Raw genomic sequence first — 23,047 nt, 5'->3', positions numbered from 1 at the left:
CCGCGCACGCCGGGAGCTGTAGTCCCTCCACTCACCGGCGGGAGCCAGCAGCCTGCGGTGCTTGCGATCCCCCCCCCCCCCCCAGCTCCCCCCGCAGCGCCGGGGACCCTCCCTGCCCAGTCCGGCGAGGAGAACAGGCCACACACTCGCGTGAGAGACATTTTATTGGGGGGCTCCCACCCCACGCAGCTCGAGGTGGTGGTTTTTCCTTAAAAACATAATAATTGTCATTAAAAAAGGCCTGAGACCGGCACGAACCCACCCACCCAGCCCCTGCCCCACGAGGGGAGGCGTCCTGCCAGAGAGGATGCACCCCTGTGCCCTGCTCCCCAAAGGAGTCCCAGAAGGTGCCCAACGCTTTCTGCTGGGGCTCCCTGCGCTCGGCCAGAGCCCTGCTGACTCCCAAATGCAGCTTTCTCCTGACTTTCTTGGGACAGAGAGGGAAGTCGGGCTGGGGCTTACAGTGCCTTCAAGCCTCCTCTGCCTGGGGCAGGGTTCACCACGTGTGGAAGGATCAGTGTGCGACAACTATAAAATAGCTGCTACTGTTAAGAAGCGGCCCTGAAAGACAACCTAGGAACTACTCTCGAGCCCAGCTTTAAGACCAAACAAACCTGGAGATCAGAAAACACACAGGAAAATGTCTGTTGCTGAGGTGAGCTGCTCCGGAGCTGCCACGCTCCACAGCGGAGTGGTGGGTCTCGGGGCACAGGGCCACCCTTGCACCTATAAAAAGCAGCCTGGGGAGGTGGAGTGGTGACCAGGAGTGCCGTGACCAGAGCAGGCAGAGCGTGGTGTGGCAGTTCACGTGGAAGTGTGTGCAGGAAGGGCATTGCCACCCTACCAGCTCAGGAGGTGAGCTCAAGTGGTGGTCATCACCCTCTCAGGAGCTTAGCTATGGCATCCACCTGGCAGAAAGCCATGTCCTATGCGCTCACCAGAATGGATGTGGCAACCCAGGCAGAGCTCCCAGGAAAACCTGCAGCCATCCAGCCCTCAGGCTGCAGGGCACACCAGAGCCTGTCACTGGGAACGGATGGCAGTAGTGAGAATGGCTGTGTGAGGCGTGACCAGGTGGATGATCTGCTCAGCCTGGTGGCAGGGCTACACAAGGAAGTAGAAAGGTTAAGGAGCACAGGGAGGCAGAGAAAAAGGTAGGCTAGTGGAGCCATGCTCTGCCCTCCCTGAGACAGAAAGAGCCACTAGGAAAAAAGCCAAGATCAAGGGGACCCCGTATCCTTCCCCCTACCAGGCTGAAGGCACTAGCTTAAAGGAAAGGAGTGAATGGAAGCAAGTCCATGCTTGGCACGGCAGGCAAACCCCCTACTTGCCCACCTCACCCTCCCAGGTGCCTCTATACAACAGGTATGAGGCTCTGGATGTGGAAGGCCAGTCAATGGATGATGGTCTGGTCCATCTACACCAGAGATGTAGCCAAAGTCAGAAACGCCTAGCCCCCAGTATCATGACCACCTCCACGAGGAAGAAAAGATGGGTTATAGTTGTAGGTGAGGTCTTGCCTGCTCAACCTAGTGGCCTTCTATGATGGGGTGACCACATCAGTGGGCAAGGGAAGAGCTACAGCTGTCACCTATCTGGACTTCTGTAAGGCCTCTGACATTGTCGCCCACGCCATCCTTCTAAATTGAGGAAATGGATTTGATGGACAGACTGTTCAGTGGATGAGGAATTGGCTGGATCATCACATCCAGAGGGTAGTGGTCAATGACTCAACGTCCAGATGGAGATCAGTGACAAGTGGTGTCCCTCAGGGGTCTGTACTGTGACCAGTACTGTTTAGTATCTTCATCAATGACATAGCAGGATTGAGTACACCCTCATCAAGTTTGCAGATGACACCGAGCCGAGTGGTGCAGTTGGCATGCCTGAGGAACAGGATGCCATCCAGAGGGACCAGGACAAGCCTGAGAAGTGGGCCCACATGAACCTCTTGAGGTTCCACAAGACCAACTGCAAGATCCCGCATCTAGGTTGGGGGATGAAGGGACTGAGAGCAGCCCTGCCAAGAAGGCCCTAGTCCTAGTGGTACTGGTGAAGGAAAAGCTGGACCTAAGGCAGCAATATGCACTCACAAGCCAGAAAGCCAACCATGTCCGGGGCTGCATCACCAGCAGCGTGGTCAGCAGGTCAAGGGAGGTGATTCTGCCCCTCTACTCCACTGAGACCCCACCTGGAGTACTGCATCCAGCTCTGGACCCCCCCATGGAGCTGTTGGAGCGAGTCCAGAGGAGGGCCACAAAAGTGATCAGAGGGATGGAACACCTCTGCTATGAGGAAAGGCTGAGAGAGTTGGGATTGTTCAGCCTGGAGAAGAGAAGGCTCTGGAAAGACCTTATGGCAGCCTTTCAGTGGGGACAAACTTTTTTAGCAGGGCCTGTTGCAATAGGACAAGGGGTAATGGTTTTAAACTAAAAGAGGGTAGATTTAGACTAGAGAGAACGAAGACATTTTTCACAATGAGGGTGGTAAAACACTGGCACAGGTTGCCTGGAGAGGTGGTAGATGCTCCATCCCTGGAAACATTCAAGGTCAGGTTGGACAGAGCTCTAAGCAACCTGATCTAGTTGAAGATGGCCCTGGTCAGTGCAGGGGGGTTGGACTAGATGACCTTTAAAGGTCCCTTCCAACCCTAACCATTCTATGATCCTATAACCCCACTCCCCTCACCGCTTTGTGGTGGGTGTGCCTGATCTCCATCAGTTCAATTGCATTATCCTCTACGGGGTTTGACCTGCAGGACACAGTGGAAAGGGGATGCACTCAAGTCTCCACCCCTCTCCTGACCAAGGCTGAGCTGAGCATTAAGAGCACATCTGTGATGGCAGAGCTAACGCCAAGCCAAGCAGCCAGCTTGGAGCTGCTTCACGGGCGTATATGAACTCGGGAACCTGCAACTTAACCATGAGCAACACTGCCAGGGACAGAGCTGATGGCACAGAGGGGCTGTCACCCACATCCCCCAGCAAGCAAGAAACCCTGTCCTCACAACTTGGTGCTAACAGGGATCTGATACTGCCTTGGGATGCTCCCGGCTCCCACAGCCTCCCCAGCTCCACACACACGAGTCCTGAGGGAAGCACGATGGGCTGCCTATTTCCTAGCAGCACGGCTGTATCGGGGTTGGACTGTTTTGATTTTTGGGTGTGCTGGGAGAGGCTCAGGTGGCATCCCCTATTTCTCTAACAAAGCTTTTCCATCAGCAGCAGGAAGATCAAGAGCTCCAGCCTACACTAGTAAAAACCTTGCAGATTTAGAATAAAAAGCAGCACAGAACATGTTAAAAACCTCAAATCTGCTGGAGACAGGGAGAGTGTGAGCTGGCCTGGGAGTGCTGCAGTGCCAAGCACGCATGCTTGGCGAGGGAGGCCCTCTTCATCTCCCTCAAATACGGGCCTCTCCGGGGGCGATGGCCCAGGAGGAAGTGTGCAGACAGACACTTCTAACACAAGCAGGTTTCAAAGCTCAGCCTTTCCCTGCCAGCCCTTGCTCCACAGGCTGCACCCAGGCACGGGTCAGCTTAGCATGCATGCCTCCCGCAGAGCTCCTCAGGAGAGCTGCTCACCCACCGAGAAGTCAGGACTAGGAGGAGAGATGGCCACGCAGGCTGCCTGCAAACTAGCCTAATGCCCATCTTTAAAAGCTGTATGAAACAATCCTCCCACGGCATCTGTGACTTGGGAAGAGGAGCTGCAAGATCTACTGCATGGAGCAGCCGTCGGTGGGCAGGAAGTCGTACACGTACATGACCACTGACTTGGACAGGTAGGTCATGGTGCCAAACCGACCACTCGGTGCGCTGTCGTACAGCAGGCTGCAGATGCCCGTCGCAGGATCCCTCTCCAGCATGTGGTCATCAGCACCCAGGGCTTTCTGGATTTTGGACAGGGAAGGAGAAAGGCAGCATTAGGAATAAGGGCAGCCCCCTCACCGGCTTCCACCCCAAGCATCCTCTGTTGCACTTGCAGTGTGACACATCAATGGTGAGTGGCAGGAGGAGGACATTAAATCTTTGCTGTGCCTCATGACACAATGGGGACGACCAGCAGGACCCTCCAGGTGGGTGAACCCTGCATAGCTGTGGGGAATGTGGCCTGCAACCCCTGCGTGAGGCCTGGCTCCTACCTGCTCCTCATAGAAGAGGTCATTGGCCATGTGCAAGATTTTTTCCACAGCTATGATGCCGCCAATGGTGTGCACCTCCATGTCTACCAGCATGGTAAGCACTAAGATAGCCTCCACCAGCAGCTGCCTGTACTCTGGCTGGGGCACACGGTTGAGGACTGACTCCACATGCACAGCAAACTTAATTTCCCCTGGGGTCATCTGCGAGGAGGGAGAAAGAAATGCACCTAGAGCATCGTATCACCAGCACAAGTCCTGAGCTATACCGGGCGCTAGCCCAGGACAACCCAGCACCCAACACCAACCCACCTACCCTGTTTCCCCTTCACATAAACCTCCTACCTCTCTGGTTGTTGAAGACGGGAGAACAAAGCCCTCCACGGAGAGGCCATGGCACTGCAGAACAAGGAGGGACAATGGTTATGGCCTGGAGAAGCACTGTGCTAAGACACGTAGGTTCAGCCCACCAACTCACTCCGACTCAAGCATTGGTGCGTGCTGCCCACACACCCCAGCTCCACCTCCTGACTCTTTGCACAGCATCGCTCCTTTCCCTTCAGTTTGGCATCAGCCGGAGTCCTCCCACAGGCAGGACGAGGCTTTGCTCCCTGGCTTACCAAGGGATGAACTGTGCCCAGAGGTGCCCCTTCAGCTGTGGCTCCAACCCTAACCCTGCCCCTGCCTGGCTAATGTATAAAGCACCTGAGCAGACCTAGCCCCCTCTGCAAGGGTCAGCACAGTATGAGGTAGGTCCTGCATGTCTACAAGGCAGCTCCAGGTCTTCCCCAGCTTTCCAGGGCCAGTTGCAGGCCTTGTCCATGAAGCACATATCTACACAACATCAGGGACCAGCGCTGGGTGCCCAAGATCCCCAGGCTGGTGCCTGGGACCACAGGCTCACATGCATGGAGAGGACCCAGCCGGACATCCAGCTTACCTTCTGCAGGACCTTCCAGACCTTCTGGTAGAAGCCCACAGGGACACGGTTGAGGGCCCCATCCAGCCGCCGTCTCCGCTGCCACTGGCCCTGGCGGCTGTCCTTACTGCCCTGGTCTTCCAGCATGCTTGAAAAGGAGCCCTTGCCCAGCAGCTCCGAGTGCCCAGCAGACTGGGCAGACAAAACAAGGACCACAGAGACTGCTGCAAAGTTAAATACCCCACAAGAACGCAGCCCACCGCTGCTCAAGAGTTTGTGCTCACCCAGCCTGGTTCCCAGGGCTCAGCTGCCACCCCCTGCCCCCAGTAAAGCCCACCCTGGAGCCCCAGCTCCTGCAGCACCCCCCAGACTACAGCTCCTTTCTGCAGTCACAAACAGCCCACAAACGCAGGTTACCAGAGAGGACTTCAGGTCAGCATCCCCGGACTGCAAACTGAGGGGCTGAAAGGAGAAAGGGAGAGACAAAAATCAGACTGTGCTGGAGCAGGGCAGCCATCACGGCAAGCAGAGCAGCAGCAGCACGGACCAAGCTCAGGTCATGGGGCAATTATCTCAGGGGCTGTGGTTAGCTGGAGATTGAGAGGCAGTTTTGAAAGGCGAGCTGCAGGAAGTCTCACGTTAGCATCAGAGGGGAAGGACTGTTCCAGGGCATGGAACAGCTGCAGGGCCTCCACGCTCCGGTGCTACGGTAACAGCAGGCTCGTGCCGGCTGGCACACAGGGCTGCTACTGCTCTGTTGGCTGCTGGCACAGGCAGGGACTCAGTCTCAGGCAGACTGGAGGGCCAGCAGCAAGGTTACTACCCGTGGATGACCCTCCTCGTCACATACGTGGTCCCTCTGCGATGCCAGGATTCACACTGCAGCAAGAGGTCCATAAACCTGCTGCATCAGCCTGGCACCCGCAGGCCCTGTCTCTTTGAGGACAGGACTCCTCCTAGAGCTCAGGACTCCTCCTGGACACACACCAGGCACCAGAGATCCTTGTCACTTGAAGCTGGGCAGGAACCTCTTCCCCCAAAGAAATAGCTGAGGAGGTCACAGGCAGGATCACCAGTGAACTGCCCAGCAGGGCCACTGCTGGTCATGGCACTGGAAACATCATGCCATCCCACTCAGCAAGTTTTTGTGGGTATAGCGGGATCTATTCAGCCACAGCAGTAGTGGAGCACAGCTGGCTGAAATGCCAATACACCCATGGCTTAGAGAAGCCTTCCTCCCTGCCAGTCCAAACACGCCTGGTCCCACTCAAAGAGGAGCTCCCCAAAGGCTGTGCCAGCCCTGGGCCCCCACAGCATATGAAGCCATGCCAACCTCTTCTCAGGGAGCCAGCCTCCTTCCCCCATCCTGAACAGAGGAACCCTGGGCCTGCCAAGAGGGAAACGAGCTCATTGCTGCAGCAGCTTGCTCAGCAGGTTTGTTTAGGAAAGCTCATTAACTCATGCATGCTCAGAAGCTGCCTTGGTGTGTGGCATGAGGGATAAAAGCTGAGGCTGCAGGAGGACCAGGGTGGCTTCACCTTACTCCCAGTCAGAGACTGCCTACGTTTATCCAATTGCTGCAAGAGAAAAAGGAAATGAAGTTTCTGCTGCTGGAAGAGGCCCACCAGGACGCCAGCTGTGCCTTGGGACACTGCATGGTCCTCCCCACCCCTGCACCTTCTCAAGCACCCCTGTGCTTCCTCGGTACTGCATTGCCAGAGCAACCCCCACCCCCACTAACAGATTTACCCCAATTCTCCCCCCAGGGCAGGACTGGAGCCAAAAGGAGCTCCTGGAAGCAACTGCAAGTTCTCTGAAGCCCAAGAGCGAGCTCCCTCCTGCTCTCCCATAAATCCTGCCCGTCCTTGTCACCCACAAAACCCAGCAGGAGCAGCCTGCACCGCCTGCCCTCACCTGTTTGATCTCACTTTTCAGCCTCACGATTCCAGCACGCTCAGGTTTGGTTGCCCCAACAGCCCCCACCTCACAGATGGAGACAGCGGTAGTGAGCGATGAGTCAACCGATCGCACTGGAGGGGAAGAGAGGTCTAGAGTGGGTACCATGGCTCAGAGCACAGACATCTCTTGCTGCTGCTCGGGCGCTGGTACCCCCGCACATTCTCGCTCTCTATCCCAACCAGCACGGCACAGAACTGCTTCAGTTCAGGCCTGACCAGGCCAAGTGCCAAACTAAGCAAAGCCCCAGTAGCCACAGGACTTGGGCTCGATCCCTGGAAATCAGCTCAGCACCACTCTGCTGAAGAGCATAGCTTCTTGCTGGATTACTGCAGTGCAGAAGCAGCCGTGCTGAAAATGCAGGACAGGGATGTCCCTCACAGATGAAAACACCTGGAGATAGCCATGCTCCGCACCAGGACCCAGCTTTGCCCAGCGATGCTCTCACAACCCTGCTGAGAGACTCACCACTCCTTTCCACCCCAAACTCCTTGCCGGAGAGAATGTGGTAGAGGAGGCTCTTCATGTCTGATGGGCTGAGATTCATCAGGTTCTCAGTGGCTTCTCCAGCTGCAGAGAACAGAGTTGAGATGATGTACCCCATTTCACAGCCCTCCTGGGACATTGCTACCCTGCACCTCATTCTGTTAGCAGGGGAAGCACTGGTACAGGAGCTCATCCTCCAAGGATGTATGCTAACTCCAGGTGTTGCCTAGAAACTCTTCCTCATGCCAATCCACCACACGCCTGAACAGAGACCGCAGCGAAGTGACCTGTTGTGCTGCCCAAGAACAGCCCCGGCTGCAGACCCCAGCACTTTCACGTCTCGTCCTGGCGCTGCCCATTTTTAACAGCACTTCCCCTTGCTGGCCGACTAGGCCTCATGCACCGCAGCACCCACTCCAACCGGGGCGCCGTCCCCGCCGCACGTACCCGAGCAATGCAGGGAGTGTGCCAGCTCCGTTGCCATCACCTGGATGATGAGCCCGATGCGGATGCGGAACATCTCAACAAAGAGCGCGGGCTGTGTGCGCATGTACATGGCCAAGTACACCATGATCTCCTGGAGGGGAAGAGACAGATCACCCCGCTGCTGCTCGCCAGGGCAGACACCCAGCTGTGGGGTTCCCCGCCACCCTAGCCCCTCACCTGTGTGAGGATGGACACACTGAGGTTCTTCTCACTGGCTTCATCAATGAGGCGAACAAGCTCCTCGTAGGGGATCGGGCTGGAGGGAACGAACGGCAGAGCAGATGAGAGGCAGCAGAGCAGCCTGCATCCCTCCTGGTCTGAACAGCCCAGAGACGAGAGATACAGGCTGAGGGACAGCCACCCAGTTACTCCTGCCCACAGGCCCAAGTAGTGGGCTCAGATCCAGCCCCAGCCCAGCACGCGTTGGGAGGAAGAGGCGCCGCACTCACGTGGAGATTGTCTTCTCGCGTGGCTCCGGGGGCAGCCCCACTGTCAGGTGCTTCTGGTGGGACAGGAGGTCAGTGCAGGCCTGGGGACAGAAAGGGTCAACCCCAGGCATCACCAAATGTTCTGTGTTTGGGGCCTCAGCACAAAGCAGAAGGAGACAGAGCTGATGTAGCCACAGTTTGCCTGCTCGCTCTGCTGCCTCCTCCCCAACAGACCTCAGCCCGCTAAAGGTCAGCTGCACAGCTGTTACCTCATCCAGAGCTTCCACCTTCTTCTTGAGGATGCCAGAGATGTAGCGGATCAGGGCCCACTGGCGTGTGTCCCCCACCCGCACATATAGCTCAGTGAGGAGCTCCTTGACAGTGGGGCCAGGCTCGCTATCAAGCCCCGTGTGCCACTCGGGCCCCCTGCAGTAAAGGAGATGCTGGGTTATAGCCAGCAATCTGCCCTGTGGCAGCTCCTTGGCAGCCCCCAGGCCTTGCAGGTTGGGACATTTGCACGGCTGTGCCAGCTCTCTCTGCTTAGTGAGCCAGCAGGACTTGGAGCTCATCGTACTTGAGAGTATGGAGCATGTAGAGGATGTCCGCTTGCTCCTGCAGCGTGGGGCAGATACGCAGCTGGTCCACCAGTGCCTTGCAGTCCACGTTGCCATCCTCATCACGGGGCAGGTTCATCTCTGCATGGAGTGCATGGCTCTGGGGGGGGGGGGGGGGGGGAGGCCCGTGCTCCTGGTTAGCACTGCCAGCACCTCACGCTAAGTGTGGTCTGGTTATGGAGCAAAGGCCATTCACCCATAGCTATTCTCCCTTGCCAAACACCAAGCCTTCCCAGGCAGCCACACAAGGACCCTCTGGCTCCAACTGAAAGGGCAGCACTGCTCGGCCAGTCCAGAAGGACAGGGCTCACCTTGCCATCCGTGTCGTGCTGGTGGGGTGAACTCAGCAGCTTGACTGACTGCTGGGATGCCTGGAAGATCTTGCTGGGCACGTACATCCCAACATCTAGAAGAAAGCCAAGGCTGATGCAGACACTTCTCAACCCCAACCACCACTGCTGTACCCCAAACCACCTCACATCTGACGCTGCTTGCCCAGCAGCCCCTGCCCATCCGGTTAGAGGAACGCCACGGGGAGCTGCCATCTCTTATTGTTCTGCAGTTTCCATGAGGACTGCACGGGCACCAACTCCAAGATACTCCATGGCCAGGACTAACATGATGGACATAACGTGCCTTTGCCCGGGCAAAGGCTGGATTGCTCTGCAGTCCATGGAACCCCCAGCATCGCACAGCTGGGAAAGCTCCCAAAGCACCTCAGCCTCACCCCAGGCTTGAGCAAAGGTGCTGAGGGTGCTGGAGTTACTCACTCTGGACATGAAGGTCCTTGGCCTTGGATGCCAGGGACATGAAGTCACGGGTAGTGTGGACAGCAGCCCGGAAGCGGCTTAGCCCTCCCCGCTGGGCAGTGGGAGGGAGATTTGACTGGGGTACTGTGCGCTGCAGCAGGTGGTCCAAATACTGAGCAACCTCGTCATATGTGTCTGCTGGAAGAGGAGGCAGAAGAGGCAGGACTCAGCCGCTTTGTGCTGGGGCACCCCCAAACCCTGGAGAGCTCCCCAGCTGTGCCTCTGCAAGGGCAAAGCTTTGCTGACTGCACAACGCAACAACATGGGGCTAGCGCCAGCAGCCGGGCTCACAAAGCATGGCAGCCACCGCACCCCTGTTCCTGCACTACTCTGCTGCCTGGGACGCTGGCTGGCAGCTGGGGCCAACCCGGGGCTCCCTCCAAGTCCCACACGGATGAAGGAAGTGATGGGGCTGCAGCGTGTATCTGGTCTGAGCCTGCACAAGGATGGTGGGGTCTGCTCAAACCCCGTGGTGAAACCCTCATGCTCTGTCTCTGGGGAAGAAGGGAAGGCACAGCCGGGGGCAGCCACTCAGGAGCACCCCAGCACAGCAAGGGCCTCATCCAAGCAGGACTCCAGCAGAAGGACCAAGGCAGGGTGGGTTTTGCATGAGTTGTTCCTAATTAGAAATTACCGCTTATTTCTAATTAGGAGTTACAGCTCCTGCCTTGCTCTTTGCCTGCTCTCCAGCAGCTCCCATGCTCCCAATGCCACATCGGGAACACCAGAGCCACCACTCACTCACTATGGCATGGAGGAGGGTGCTCAGAGGCCACGTCTCTGCTCAGCCAGGAGATAACAGTGCTGCCCAGCAGTGAGGGGGATGCCCTGGGTGGGGGGGTAGAGATGCCCCATGCCAAGGCAATGCAATGCAACGCAACACGGAGCCGTCAATGCACTTCCAGCCAGTGGGCCAGAGCAAAGCCTTGCTGCTCTCCAGCTGGCAGACAACCTCTGTGGTGTGCCTGCCCCAGGAGGTGAGCTGCAGACTGCATCTGAGGCCGACAGCACAGCATCCCCTTTCCACACCTGGTGGGGATACCTCATGCCAGCGCCTGAAGGATCAGCTGGAGGAGTTCCCCAGACATCAGGCTTGAGAACATCCTGTCTGGCTGCAGCATCTGACCACAAGAAAAAAACTTAGAGTTGAGCATCTTCTAGCTGCTGTAGAGAAGCCAGGCAGGCCCTGCCTCCCATTGCGGCTGGGGGGAAGCAGATGCTTTGGAGAAGCCCAGGTGCAGCCAGCAAGGAGACCACATGTGAAGCAAGAGGAGGGCAAGAGAAATAAGTATTCAGTCACAGCAGTGCAAACATCAGCTACAGGAGCAGCAGAGGCAGAGCAGACTGATGGGAAGGCCAGGAAGATGACCAAAATTAGGTCACGCACCCAGGTCTGCTTGCAAGGGGAGCAGCAAAACTTGCACCCCACCATGGTCTCAGGACAAGGCTGGTCCATGACACCGTGATGGGCCAAGGACCTCTTGTGCATCCAATCCACAGCAGCGAGGCCTCAACTTGGCACGCACTGGAACAGCTTTGCCCAGGGAGGGTGAAAGGCTTCAGGAAAACAACACTCAGAGATTGCTTGGGGACGTGGTGGCTCTTCCCCACGATCTTGGGCACTGTACCATCACTTGTGCACCAAAGATCCTCAGCCAAATCTCCCAAGTGGAGGCAGGCTGCCGAGCCTTCATCTCTTCCCCACGCAACAGCCTACAAAGTCAGAGCAGCTCGTTCCAGAGCGTCCTCTGTGCTCTCACTGTCCACATCCACCAGCCTCAGCCCTGCCTGGCTGCGAAGCCCCTCTGGTGAGGGGGCTACAACAGCTGCAGCTATTCACCCAGTCCCACCCCACTGGTGTCACCATGAGCACCCCCCAGACAAGGTTAATTGATGGAGGGTCAGATGGGAACAGAAACATGGTGAAAACCCAAGCGTATGAAGAACACAGCGGTAGTTGCTGGCAAGGAGGTTGTCTGTTACGGGTGAGTTTGGCATTTGCCACACCACAGCAGCAACTGGCCTGTTCCCCCTTACCATCCTCTGCTATCTGCAAGCCATGCAGCCACTCCTCAGTGTCTAGCTCCTCAAAGCTGTCAATGCTGAGCTCGGAACTCTCGGCAAAGACCTTACCCTCTGGCCCAGGGTCCATAAAGCTGAGGTGTGTTCGGCACGACGTTGTCAGGAACTCCGACAACTTACCCGTCTGGATCCTGGGTGAGAGGAGGGGAAGTCACACAGAGAGGAAGGGGGAGGCAATACCCTTGGCTTTGCCTCCTGGATCCAGGGCAGGCTCTTCAGCAGCGACACGCTTGCCCAGGAGCATACACGTGCCCCAGCGCCTGCTTTAGCTGCCTGCAACTCCTCCAGCCACAGGTGGGCATGGAAGTGCTGCCCAAAAGCTATTAGAGGAATCCTGCAGCCATGGGTTTAATGGCATGAAGAGATACGTCCTCTCTTGCATCTCCTCTGTTGGGATTGCGGCCCTGGGGCGCACTCGCAGCCTAGCACACCCCAATGCATCCTCCACAGCTTCTTCCCCAACAGCCGATGCTCAGGCCCATCAGGTATGGGCCTCGTCATCAGGCTCTCAGAGGCCACCAGCCCGCTCCCCTCCTGCACCCCAGGATGCTGTGCTCACCTTGCGCCACCAAAATACCCATCCCGCAGCTTCCGCAGCGTTGCCAGCACCGCGGGGTGCACGCTGCTGCCAGTTTCATCTGTTGGGGACAGAGACACAGGCAGTCAGGCTCTCCCACTCGAACAGGCTCCCAGAAGGTAACACAGGGCCAGGTGCGCATTCAGGCAGGCAAAGCACCATGGCATTGGCCAGATCCTCGCTTTGGAGTGCACAGGCAGGCTGTGGCACCAAAAGCACCACCCAAAAAGGGAAATTCAGGACTGTCCAGGCTGGATTCCAGGATAGCCAGGCCAAGGCACACTCCAGGCTCCTGGAATTTCACTGGCAGTACCAGAGAGCAGCAGCTGAACAGCCCCCGGCTCTGTCCCTGGCTTTCACACGAGGCAGCAGAGAGGGTGCTGCTGTCAGGGGCAGAAGATACCACAGCAAAGGGCACGCTCAAGACACCAAGGGGATTTCAAGTACACAAGGAGAGCCAAAAAGGCCTGAAAGCAGAACAGAGTCCCTTTGCTCCACCAGGCTCATAGGAAAGCTGTGAGCTGCTCCAGAGAAGCCAGTTTTGCATAGCTCCTTGTTCTTTCTGTTTTCACCTCCCTGTTGTTTAGGAAAGCCTTTAGCAGGTGGTTAGCCTTAGTGAAGAGTCAAGATGCGGGAAGAGCCCCAAGAACACTTTTACAGGGGGACTGTTTTTCGGTCTTGCTCCCAAAAGGCCTCCCAACAAGCCTAGCTGCCTGAAGACTGAATACTTCTGTACCAGCAAACATCCCTTGAGTTGCAGGCACTAGTGCTTGACAGGCAGTCCCGCTAGCTGCCAGGACAGCTACCAACTCAGCGTGGCTCCTTTGAGTGGTACACTCTATACAGGGTGCTACTGGCTGCTCCAGCCCCACTGTGTCCCCATTACTGAGACAGTCCCACATCTGCCCACCCCCTTCCTCCCACAGGCTGCTTCCCAGGGCTGCTCTAGCCAAACGCCTTGCAAGGCCAGAGGAGCTATACCAAGCATGGTGTGGGAAATGGGGAAGGTGATGGTCGGACGCCCAGTCATCCTCCAGCGGCTGCAGAGGTACGAGAGGTCCGTCCTCAGCATCTCCACAATCATCTTGTTGTCCAGAGCCAGGTAGAACTGCTGCTGGTCTATGAACTGTGAGGACAGCAGATGTGAGCAGGCCTTCCCACAGCCACCAGATCCCTTTGGTGCCACCCATGTCTTCCAACAGGCACTCAGCCAGGCCAGGCACACCGTGCACCCAGAGGGGATGCTCCTTTGCACCAACAGCTCATTCCACCTTACCTGGTGGGTACCAGCACAGCCTAGCAAGGGACCCTCAACCCCCAGGGCAGTTACTGGCCACTAACAGCTACAAGGAGATAGCACTACAGCTCAGCGGCAGCATCACCCAGGCCCCACACAGCCAGTTCATGCTGTGCCTATCCCAAGTGAATACACACTTCCCACAGTGCCAGGCTTGCAAACCTGCTCATCCCTGCACCATACTGGACAGAGGGATCCCTGTCCTGCCATCAGCCTCCTCCTGGTGTCCTTGTCAGGGTGAGCAAAGATTTTCACCCAACACTGATCATCAGAAGGCCGAAACCATCTCCTTCCAACACGCACACAGCTAGGATCACCAACTCTGCTGCTTGACACCACAGACCTGGGGCTGCTCTGCCCTCCCAGGCTGTTCAGAGGGTGCTGGGCCATCCCTGAGAACAACTAGAGTGCTCAGCCAGTGGAGAAACCTCCTGTCCAGTTCCAGATCACGTAACAGCTGGGAATGAGCCTGTGCAATGCCACCCACCTGCGGGGTAAAGGTAAAGATGTTCTTTCTGATGTTGTAGAGCTTGGAGGTCCCAAGGACGCCCATGTGCCGGTAGGGCCGTCCCGTCAGGCACATCTGCTTGTTGCGGCCTAGGGGTGCAGGAAGAGGAGGTTTTAGTGCAAACCTCACAAAAGGGGATGCAGTAGCAGAGACAGGTCCCTGTGCTACCAGCCAGCAGGAAAAGGCTGGTTTGTGGTTGGGGTACCCCAGGACCCTGTGTTGAGCTGACATAGCTCTAAGGGACAGTGATACTCTGTTCCCCAGCCCTGCCCAGGGGGGCTAGAGACACCCAGGCCCTCCCCAGGGATGCTTGCTGAGACAGGGACGTACAGCCTGCCCTGACCTCCTTAACATGCCACACCTCCAGGTCTTTGGGGATGCCAGAAGCTGGGGTAGGGCCAAGGGTTCCCTCCTGCACAGGGCTGGCCCCCCAAAGCTGACAGCTCCATCAGCATTCCCATTGCTCCTGGATTACTCCCAGAGCCCAGGACGGTGCAGCGGGAGCACCCTCCCTTGCTCATGTCAGCCCTGGCAGCTGCCAGGCTGCTCCCCTGCCCCCCTTGCCCATGTCACACTTGGCCTTTTGCTGGCTTAAATTAGCCAGTGTGTGCAGCCTACAGTAGATCAGGTTTCTCCTTTGGCCCAGGCTGGGTCTCCAGCTCCTGCACAACAAGCCCCATGACCACGGGATTGCAGCATCAGGGAATGAGTGTGCAGAGCTCTGGAGCACACCCTCCCCTCACACTCAGCCCTGCCCTCCAACAACAGCCATCCTGCCCGAGCTACCGGCTCTCTCTGCCAGGGACTGCTAGGAGACCCTTCTCTGGGGTCTGGCTTGCCTCCCCCATTGAGATCTGGGTACAGGAACAAAAAGCTGGCTCCTGCTCACACCAGGTCCATCCTATATGGATCAGAGCCTCTGCCTGTCCCTGGGGTGACTGAAACCGCAACACCAAAGCTTTATCCCTTTCAGAATCACCCTGAACAGCACTGCCTGCCACCCCAGTTCCCCTTGGGCAGGAGTAGCTTTACCAGGCCCAGGAATGGGTGACAGAGCCCTCATCGGCCAGGCAGAGAGCAGCAGGGCAGGACATCAGCATCTATAAGCAGGAGTGCCAGGGGATGGGACAGACTCTTCTGCACCCCTTTGCTGCAGGAGCAGGGAGTCCAGCTCACCCAGCCGGGCGTAGATGTGGCTGAGAATGCGAGCAGGCTGTACTCTGATAGGGTAGACATCTGCCACAGTCTCCACATCGATGTCCTCCTTCCTCAGAACAGCCTTGATCCCCTCCGTCTCTGCCAGGATGCACACTGTGGAGGGAGGAGGACAGGCTCAGCGCAGCAAGGGCACACGGGTGTGACAGCACTGCCCCAGCCTTTGTGGACACATACAAGATGCCACCTCACATAGAGGCAGCTGTCTGCGGTCCCTTTGGAAACCAGTTCCCACTGCAGAGGTCTGCCTTGCTCCTCCTAACACTCTCTACACCCAAGCCTTCCCTGCTGAGCGGCAGGACAGGACAGTTTCCAGCTTCTCTGCAGAGGAGGCAGCAGCAGGTGATATTTCCCTGTGACAACGCAGGGTGGAGTGGAAGGACTTGTAACCCATCTTATGCCCACCTTGCCACAGCTGAGATCTGGCTGTACTGGCATCCACCCAGCAGAGCCACTCTCATGAATTCTGCACAGGCAGAGCCCCCAGGCCTGCCAGGGACAGGGGTTTGGGATTGGTCCCTTTCCCTCACCTTGGACCACCACATCCGGCTTGGGGACAGTCGCAAACCGGCGATTGAGAGGATCTATTTCACCAGGAGCTAGAAACCCCTGAAGAAAAAGAGGTACGAGGAGGTAAACATTTCATGGGCAGGGCAGAACGGGTGATGTCTACGGACAACCCACCTTTAAGAGGTCCTGGGGGGATGGAGGTGACAACTTCCCCATGGTAGGTGGCTCAGGGTGGCAGCATTTGCTCTTTCAGAGCTCAGAGCCTGGCCCCACAGCCCTCCCCATCACCAGGGGTGACCATACCTCAGCCATCAGGCAGCCTAGGATGTAGAGGGACTGTCCCCACATGAGTGGCAGCTTGCCCATGGGTATCCTGTCCACAGTGTGGGGGTTCCTGTACTCCTCGTCCACCTGGAAAACAAGCCAGGAGGTCAGGGAGGGATACATAGACACAGGATGCCGAAGGAAGCATCATCATTGCAGTTTGAAGTCCAGCAGTCTAAGACTTAAGACAAGAGCCTACGGAAGCATTTGCCGCAAAGGGTCCAAAACTTCCGGGCCACATTCCTCCCCTCATCTCAGGATTGCCCCAGGCACCCATGTCAGACCACAGGTCAGCTGCTCAGACCAGGTTTGGGATCTCAACACAAGCCGTCCCACAGGAACGACTGACATGCCCCAGGAGCACCAGGGTGATGCTCTTGGATGCTGGTAGGGAGAACATCTCTCCTGTACCACCCAGGCACCAAGCAGCCAATGCTCTCAGCCCAGGCCCACACAAACACCCTCACCACTGAATGGGAGCTCAGCACAACCTCCTCAGCTCAGGTCCATGTGTCCTGAGCTCTCTGAGGACTCTGACTCCAGGCCAGCGGACTGTCAGCAAAGCACCCTTGTGTATGGAGGCAAGAAATGCTTTGGGGAAAAAAAGCAGTTTATTTATCCAACATGGTTTTATAACAGCTCCAAGCCACGCTTTTCTTACATGGGGTTTCCAAGCACTACACGTGCTGCTTTACTAACGATTTAGGTTAATAAGCAGTTAAAACCTAATTATCTGGTCATGAGACATTCCTGCTCCCACCATAGCTCAGGACCACTCACCTTATCTGGTGGGACACTGTACAGCTCTGGCACCAGGCGCACCCCGTTCTTCCCCTTGATGAGAACTCCCTCAAGGGCTTCCCGGTACTCTTGCACCTGAGAAGAGAGGAGGGGGGGATCTGCCTCTGGTCATGGCTTCCTGCATCCTTCCCCCACATGCCTCCCTTGCCAGGGACTTCTTTCCACCGGCCAGCAGGTCCTGCCTCCCTTACCTGCTCCATGTTTCCACTGAAAATCCCATCAATGATCAAGTATGCCCAGAAGAGAGGCCACTCGCACTCGATGTTCTCAAACAGCTTCAGTTCAGCAGGTTCGTAGTAGAGACGGTTGGGGTCCTGCAGGGAGGGCACGACAGCAAGGCAGATGGTGGGTTGCAGAATCTCCTCAAATTGACAGGGCTCCTACTCCCGCCAAGACCCCAGCCTTAAATGCCTTTCCAGTCCTGCTCTGTGGATGATGGCTGAGACAGAGCCGAAAAGCAGTTTCACTCCAGGCTGCGTTCTTTCCGTCAGACATCCCCTCTTGAGCCCCCTGCACTGATGCCGAAGGGACTCGCCCCTCCTGGGCAGAGGGAGCCTACCCAGTCCTCAGGAGAGCACCCCAGAGCCTTGTACAACAGCACAACATCCCCCTTGCTGCACTGGGGACACCCACGTCCCCTTCACCTCGCCTGCTCTGACCCAGCTCCTCAGCACCTGCCTCCTCCAGCATCACCCGACCAGCTGGGCCAGGACTTGGGCTGGTCCCACAGGGTCAGAGAGCAGGGTCCCTCCTGCCGTTTGGTGTGACTGTCGTCCTGACACAAGGGAAGTGGTCAGGACAGAGCGCTGCCTTTGCCAAATCCTCTCACCTCAGATACGCGTGGTGTGGTGCTCCAAGGGACCTATGCTCGACCATCCCTGCTAAGTGCTTTAACTCTGCTACAGAGAAGGGAGGGAGCTGGCCTTAGCAGACTGTAAGGCAAAGAGGACAGCAGGGACAAAGGGAACAGATGTTTTCTATAGTGCCAGCACACTGGCCATAAGCTCCTAAACTCCCATTTGACTCCAGCCAGCTGCAGTGCCTCTGCAAGCAATGCTGCTCTTCCCATGCCTGGCAGCTCCCCAGAAGTAATCCATGGCTTTGCACACTGGCAAAGCTCGTGAGCACTGGGAAAGTCAGACTGGAGATGCTGCTGCTCTTTGGCTCTGGAGAGATGCAGCCACACATGCTGCCTATTATGGTCAGGTCTGAAGAGGCGCAGCAGAGGAAAAGCATTTAGAAGCACTCATGCCCAAAGGAGCCCTACCGGGTTTATGGGCCCAACAGCCAGTCTTGATGTGAGAACCTCCAAGTACCATTTCCTCATTCTGCAATTATGAAATGCAACCGTTGCTTCTAAAATTTTCCTGTTCTCCCTCCCCAAAGCAGCAGAAGAAAGTCTCCGCTCGCTCCACTGAGAGCCAAGTGTGGCAGTAAACAAGCCGCCTGCTGTCCCAGGAGAGGCAGAAGCAGCTTTGTGATCTCCAGTGCTGCTGCAGAGCTGAGACCATCAGGGAGGAGCACTGCATGGTCACCTCCACAGTCCTCCAGCCCTCGGTCAGGGCTTGCGCAGCCCTGGGAGAGCCGGGGAAAGAGCCCACCTCAGCAGGGCTCCCACACAGGGCAGTGGTCCCATCTTCCCCCAGCCTAAGAGATGCATACTACTACCAGGTCTCAAGATGCAGGCAGAGTCAGCCTCTGCCCATCTGCTATTCGTGTGGGTGGGATGTACCACCTCTGCAATGGGGTCTGGCATTTTGGAAAGCCTTGCCCAGACCCACGACACTGCCTGGGGCTACCCAGGGCTGTCATCTTCCCAGTGCTCCCCACCACAGCCTTTGTGCTGCAAACGCAACCCAGGGCAGCTGCTGCTTGTCGCTCGAGTTCTGGCAGGCGGCAGGGCTGGGAACGCTTACCTCTTTGGGGGTCCTGTATCCATCCCGGAGGAAGCGGCAGCAGCCATAGCGGCCCTGGAAGGGAGGGAAAGAGGTGCTGAGCAGGAGGCACAGCATGAGATACCTTATACCTTCGATGCAGAATCACGGGTGTGTCTCTTCCAGCCAAATAGCCCCTCACTCACCTAGTGCTCAGGCACCATGATCACAGCCTAGGGCCACAGCACACAAGACTGTTTCTTTGCACGCCCCTGCCACAGGTCGTGTAGACCGGGAGAGAACATTCCCTAGAACCCCCTCCCTAAGCATGTTTTTGGGGAGAAAAGGGCTACAACAGTTTGGACTGCAGCTGTCTCCCATGAAGGGAGAGACAAGGGCAGAGCCACTCACCTGCAGCTTTGTGATGATCTCTTGCTTGGTAATTTCCACTAGCTCGCTGTCTTCCACAGCGAACGCGGGGTAGGAGATAACAGAGAGCACGCTGGCATCCACCTCCTTGGACGTGGAGGCCCTGGGCAGCATTGAGTGGAGGATGGACTGAGCAAAGGGGAAGGAGGGGCGATTAGGTTGCCAAGCTGGGCATTGTTCACACCGTAACCTCAGCAGATCACAGTTCATCTTGCAATGGTGTAAAGCCCATGCAGGTCTCACCTGGCAGTGCTGCACCTCATCCGACAGCACCTGTATCACTGACTGCGGGCCTCCCTTTGCTCCAAAGAGATCCAGCTCATCCAGCGCCTCCAGGGCAGCCTGCAAGCAGGGCGAGATCCAAAGCAGCAAGTCCTCTACCACGCTGCTCATCTGTAAGAGCTCTCACCCCGTGCCAGCCCCTCTGTGTAACGCACTGCCCAAATTTAAACAAACTAAAACCCTGCTGTGACTACATAGCGCCCCTGATCAGAATGTGACCACAACTCCAAAGCAACAGGTAGCCAGGCATCAACAGGGCCCTGGACATTTCTGCCACAGACCCCAATTAATTTCTCACTCCCAGTTCAGGCAAAACTCAGGCAAGAAGGGCACAGTTTTATCCCAGCACACAAGGAGAAAGGTCTTCCTCCCCAGGAACCCATCACTGCATGGGGCATTGAGCCTCAATAGTTCATGTGCCCAGCCTTCCCTGTAAAGAAGCACCCAGCACCTCTCCCCAGCTCACCTTGGCCATGCCGACAGAGCTAGCATTCAACTCAGTGATGCCCTGGTTCGTCTTGTCCCCACGCTCCCATATCCCAAAGTCCTGCACAGAGACACGTTGGAGCAGGCAGTGGGTCCCAGCACACCGAGAAAGCTTTTGAATCCCACCCATTGGTGGTGCTCCCTCCGGGGCTCAGGAGGGACCCGCAGCTGCCTCTAGGCACCAGTGCACCCCCAGGGCATGCCCCCCTTCCCCAGCATGGGCTACCCACCGCGGTTTTGTAGGCTGCTTCAATGTAGAACACGAGGTTCTGGATAAAGTTGACTTCATCCAGGCTGTGAATTATGTGGAGGCCTGAAGCAGGGGGAGGAATTCATGTGAGTTGCTTCAAGCCCACAGGCACCCCTAGGAAGGGGCTGCAGTAACCCAGGCCAGACTCCTCCGCCTCACTGCACACCTGCCCCACGGAAGCCACATCCTGGCTGGCTCCCGTCCCCACTCCCATACCCCTACAGCAGCTCTGGGGCTTCAGGCAAACAGGGGGTCTTAGAGAGACGGACATTGAGGGGCCCAAATCCACCTCAGGTGCTGTGAGCATAAGAAAACAGCGAGGTTGGGGAGGCTATTGCGGCAGCTTGGCACCCAGGAAGCTGCACCTAAACTGGGAACGTGGAGAGCCCTGGAGAAGAGCATCCTCAAAGCTGAAATGACATCCCCCAACAGCATCACCTGAGGCCGTCATTTGCGCCAGCATGAGCAGGTAGAGGGAGGTAGCATCCATCTGGAGGTGACCCCACTCGTGGTCCCCCACCACAGTGGCACAGGTGTGAGTGTTGTACTTGGCATGCAGGCAGTCCCTGGTGCTCTGGCTGTACTTGAACGCCTCCACCTTGTCTACCTTGAGAAGGGCAAGGAGATGCAGGAGTTCATCAAACCCTGTCTCCAGAGAAGTCTGACAGCCCCAGAGCCAAGGGCTACCCCGTGCCGTCAGCCCAGCACGTGGAGCTGTACCTGGCAAGGCAGAAATCCTACAGCTCGCGGGCTGAGCCCCTCCATACAGCAAGGCAGCGAGCGCAGGCTCACATGCCATCCTAGCACAGGGCTGCAGCCATGGAGGGCCCACAGCCGCAGTTGTACTTTGTGGAGAGAAAAGGGTCACCCCAAATGCCCTCAGGAAGAAGAGCTGCAGAGTCCCAGCACCAGCCAGGTCACAAGACAGGGAGCAGCTGGCAAAGGCTCCACTGGCCACCAGCCCACAGCACTGGGACTTCCATCACACCAGGCACAGATGCCAAATCAGAGCTTATTTCATTTGCTGGCAGGGAGCCTTCCCTCTGCTCGTCAGGGAAGGCTGAGAAGAGCTGGCACAGCTGGACTTTGAGGAGACCACTCAGTTCTCAGAGGCGCTCCCCAGCCCCTACCTGTCTCATCATGCACTGGAGCAGCCCCCGCATCAACTTCACCACACTCTGCAGGAACAAGGAAAACAGCCTTGTTAATCCCCATGCAGCCAGGAGAAGCCCTGACTCAAGACCAGCTGGCTGCTGACCTTTGCAGGGCTCCAGCGTCTGTAACCAGAGCCCCTGCTCACATTTCTACGGACCCTGCTCCCTAGGCAACAGCAGAGGGAAGCAAGATTTCTTGGCCTGCCAGCAAGACCAAGCTGCCGTGCTGTGCGGGGGCAGGGAGGGCATAGCTGCAGGATGCAGCTCCCCAGTCCCTGGGAGAAGAGCTGCGACCCCAGATCGTCCCAGAGCCAGACAGCTGGACCCTCCAAGCTGTGCCAAAAGCAAACCAGCTGTGAGGTGACAGCCGGTTCCCCAGTACCGCCAGCCAGGCTGGGACGGCCCGCACAGCCCCTCTCTCCTACCTGCTCCAGCTCGTAGGCCTTGGCCTTGTCCTCGTCGCGGTCGGCGTTCTTGCGATAGGCCAGGCCCAGCCCCCAGACGGCCAGGATGCTGTAGACGTTGTCCCGGACCCAGGCATCCTGGTGGTCGGCGCTGGCGGGGAGCAGGCCCGTCACCGCGTCCTGCGGAGGGTGGGACACACCGAGGGGCCGTAGCCCCCTTGCCCAGTTAACTCCACGACCTGACCCGCGGGCTCAGGCGGCGGCTCCCCAGGCCCAGCGACCGGCCGGGCGCCCCGGGGCCCGCGGTGAGGCAGACTTCGTCCGCCCCTCGCCTCCCCGAGAGCGGGCTCCGCACCTGATGCCGGAGGATGGTCTGCTGCACCAGGCGCCCGTAGCTGTCCAGCCGCACGCCCGAGTTACTCCGGCTGCGCATGGCGACGGTGGCGGAACCGGGCAGACGCGGCAAGCACCGGCGCTGAGGGTGCCGCCCCGCCCCGCCTCCTCCCGGGTCCTGGCAGCGCCCCCCCCGGCCCCGCCGCGCGGACCGCTCGTGGCCGTCCGCAGCGTTGCCCCCAGCAACGCGGCACGTGTGGAGCGGCCCTTCCCACCCGCGCTGCCCCGCGCTCCCCACCGGCGGCGGCGGCGGCGATCCCGGCCGGCGGGGCGCTCACTACCGAGCGGGCAGGACCCGCCGCATGGCGGCTGCGGTGGAGGGCGGCGGGCGGCGCCCCCTGCCGGGCGGAGGGCGCGCAGCGCTGCGGGCGGACACACGGCCACGCGTGCGGGTGTGCGGGCGGGGACGCGTAGCGGTGTGGGATTGCACGGACGGACGCGTGTGCCAGTGTGCGCGTACGGGTGGACACACAGAGGCGCGTATGAACAGAGAGACGGACGTGCATGTGTGGGCATACACACGCGCAGAGGCACAGACATGCACACACGTGTACGCATACAGCTATGCACAAATGCACCCGCGTGCACATGCGCTCACCTACCTGCACGGGCACACGCGCACA

General features: G+C 57.9%; 1 protein-coding gene across 9 annotated transcripts; it reads right to left on the bottom strand.

Moving 5' to 3' along the window:
• Positions 1 to 148: 148 nt before the first annotated feature.
• Positions 149 to 22,645, bottom strand: PHKA1 (phosphorylase kinase regulatory subunit alpha 1). 9 transcript variants are annotated; one of them, XM_054839138.1, is made up of 33 exons: positions 22,387 to 22,638; positions 22,053 to 22,211; positions 21,604 to 21,651; positions 20,912 to 21,080; positions 20,454 to 20,536; positions 20,204 to 20,284; positions 19,699 to 19,797; positions 19,438 to 19,584; positions 19,069 to 19,122; positions 17,344 to 17,466; positions 17,132 to 17,227; positions 16,331 to 16,438; positions 16,048 to 16,126; positions 15,479 to 15,613; positions 14,282 to 14,391; positions 13,479 to 13,623; positions 12,480 to 12,558; positions 11,876 to 12,051; positions 9,800 to 9,976; positions 9,341 to 9,435; positions 8,990 to 9,129; positions 8,685 to 8,841; positions 8,437 to 8,516; positions 8,165 to 8,243; positions 7,949 to 8,078; positions 7,484 to 7,585; positions 6,974 to 7,089; positions 6,598 to 6,636; positions 5,477 to 5,521; positions 5,081 to 5,251; positions 4,486 to 4,539; positions 4,144 to 4,344; positions 149 to 3,891 (listed from the first exon to the last, which is right to left on the bottom strand). In XM_054839138.1, exons 1-33 carry the CDS (start codon positions 22,462 to 22,464, stop codon positions 3,718 to 3,720), a joined length of 3,729 nt encoding a protein of 1,242 aa, XP_054695113.1. In that variant the 5' UTR covers positions 22,465 to 22,638; the 3' UTR covers positions 149 to 3,717. The 9 variants fall into 9 exon arrangements, with proteins under 9 accessions (XP_054695113.1, XP_054695114.1, XP_054695117.1 ...); XM_054839139.1 differs by having other exon boundaries at positions 9,800 to 9,973; XM_054839142.1 differs by having other exon boundaries at positions 9,800 to 9,973; positions 11,972 to 12,051; positions 22,387 to 22,636.
• Between the last annotated feature and the right edge of the window lie 402 nt (positions 22,646 to 23,047).

The sequence above is a fragment of the Grus americana genome, chromosome 12, assembly GCF_028858705.1.
Source record: "Grus americana isolate bGruAme1 chromosome 12, bGruAme1.mat, whole genome shotgun sequence".
NCBI lineage: Eukaryota > Metazoa > Chordata > Aves > Gruiformes > Gruidae > Grus > Grus americana.
This window is presented reverse-complemented; position numbering and strand designations above follow the sequence as displayed.

What these genes read in the sequence shown, in the direction of transcription:
- PHKA1 (XM_054839138.1), bottom strand. Translation starts at nt 22,464, where the DNA reads ATGCGCAGCCGGAGTAACTCGGGCGTGCGGCTGGACAGCTACGGGCGC. An exon ending in ATGAGGTGCAGCACTGCCAG is followed by an intron (nt 19,585 to 19,698) that starts GTGAGACCTGCA and finishes CCCTTTGCTCAG; the next exon opens with TCCATCCTCCACTCAATGCT. An exon ending in ACAGTGTCCCACCAGATAAG is followed by an intron (nt 16,439 to 17,131) that starts GTGAGTGGTCCT and finishes CTTGTTTTCCAG; the next exon opens with GTGGACGAGGAGTACAGGAA.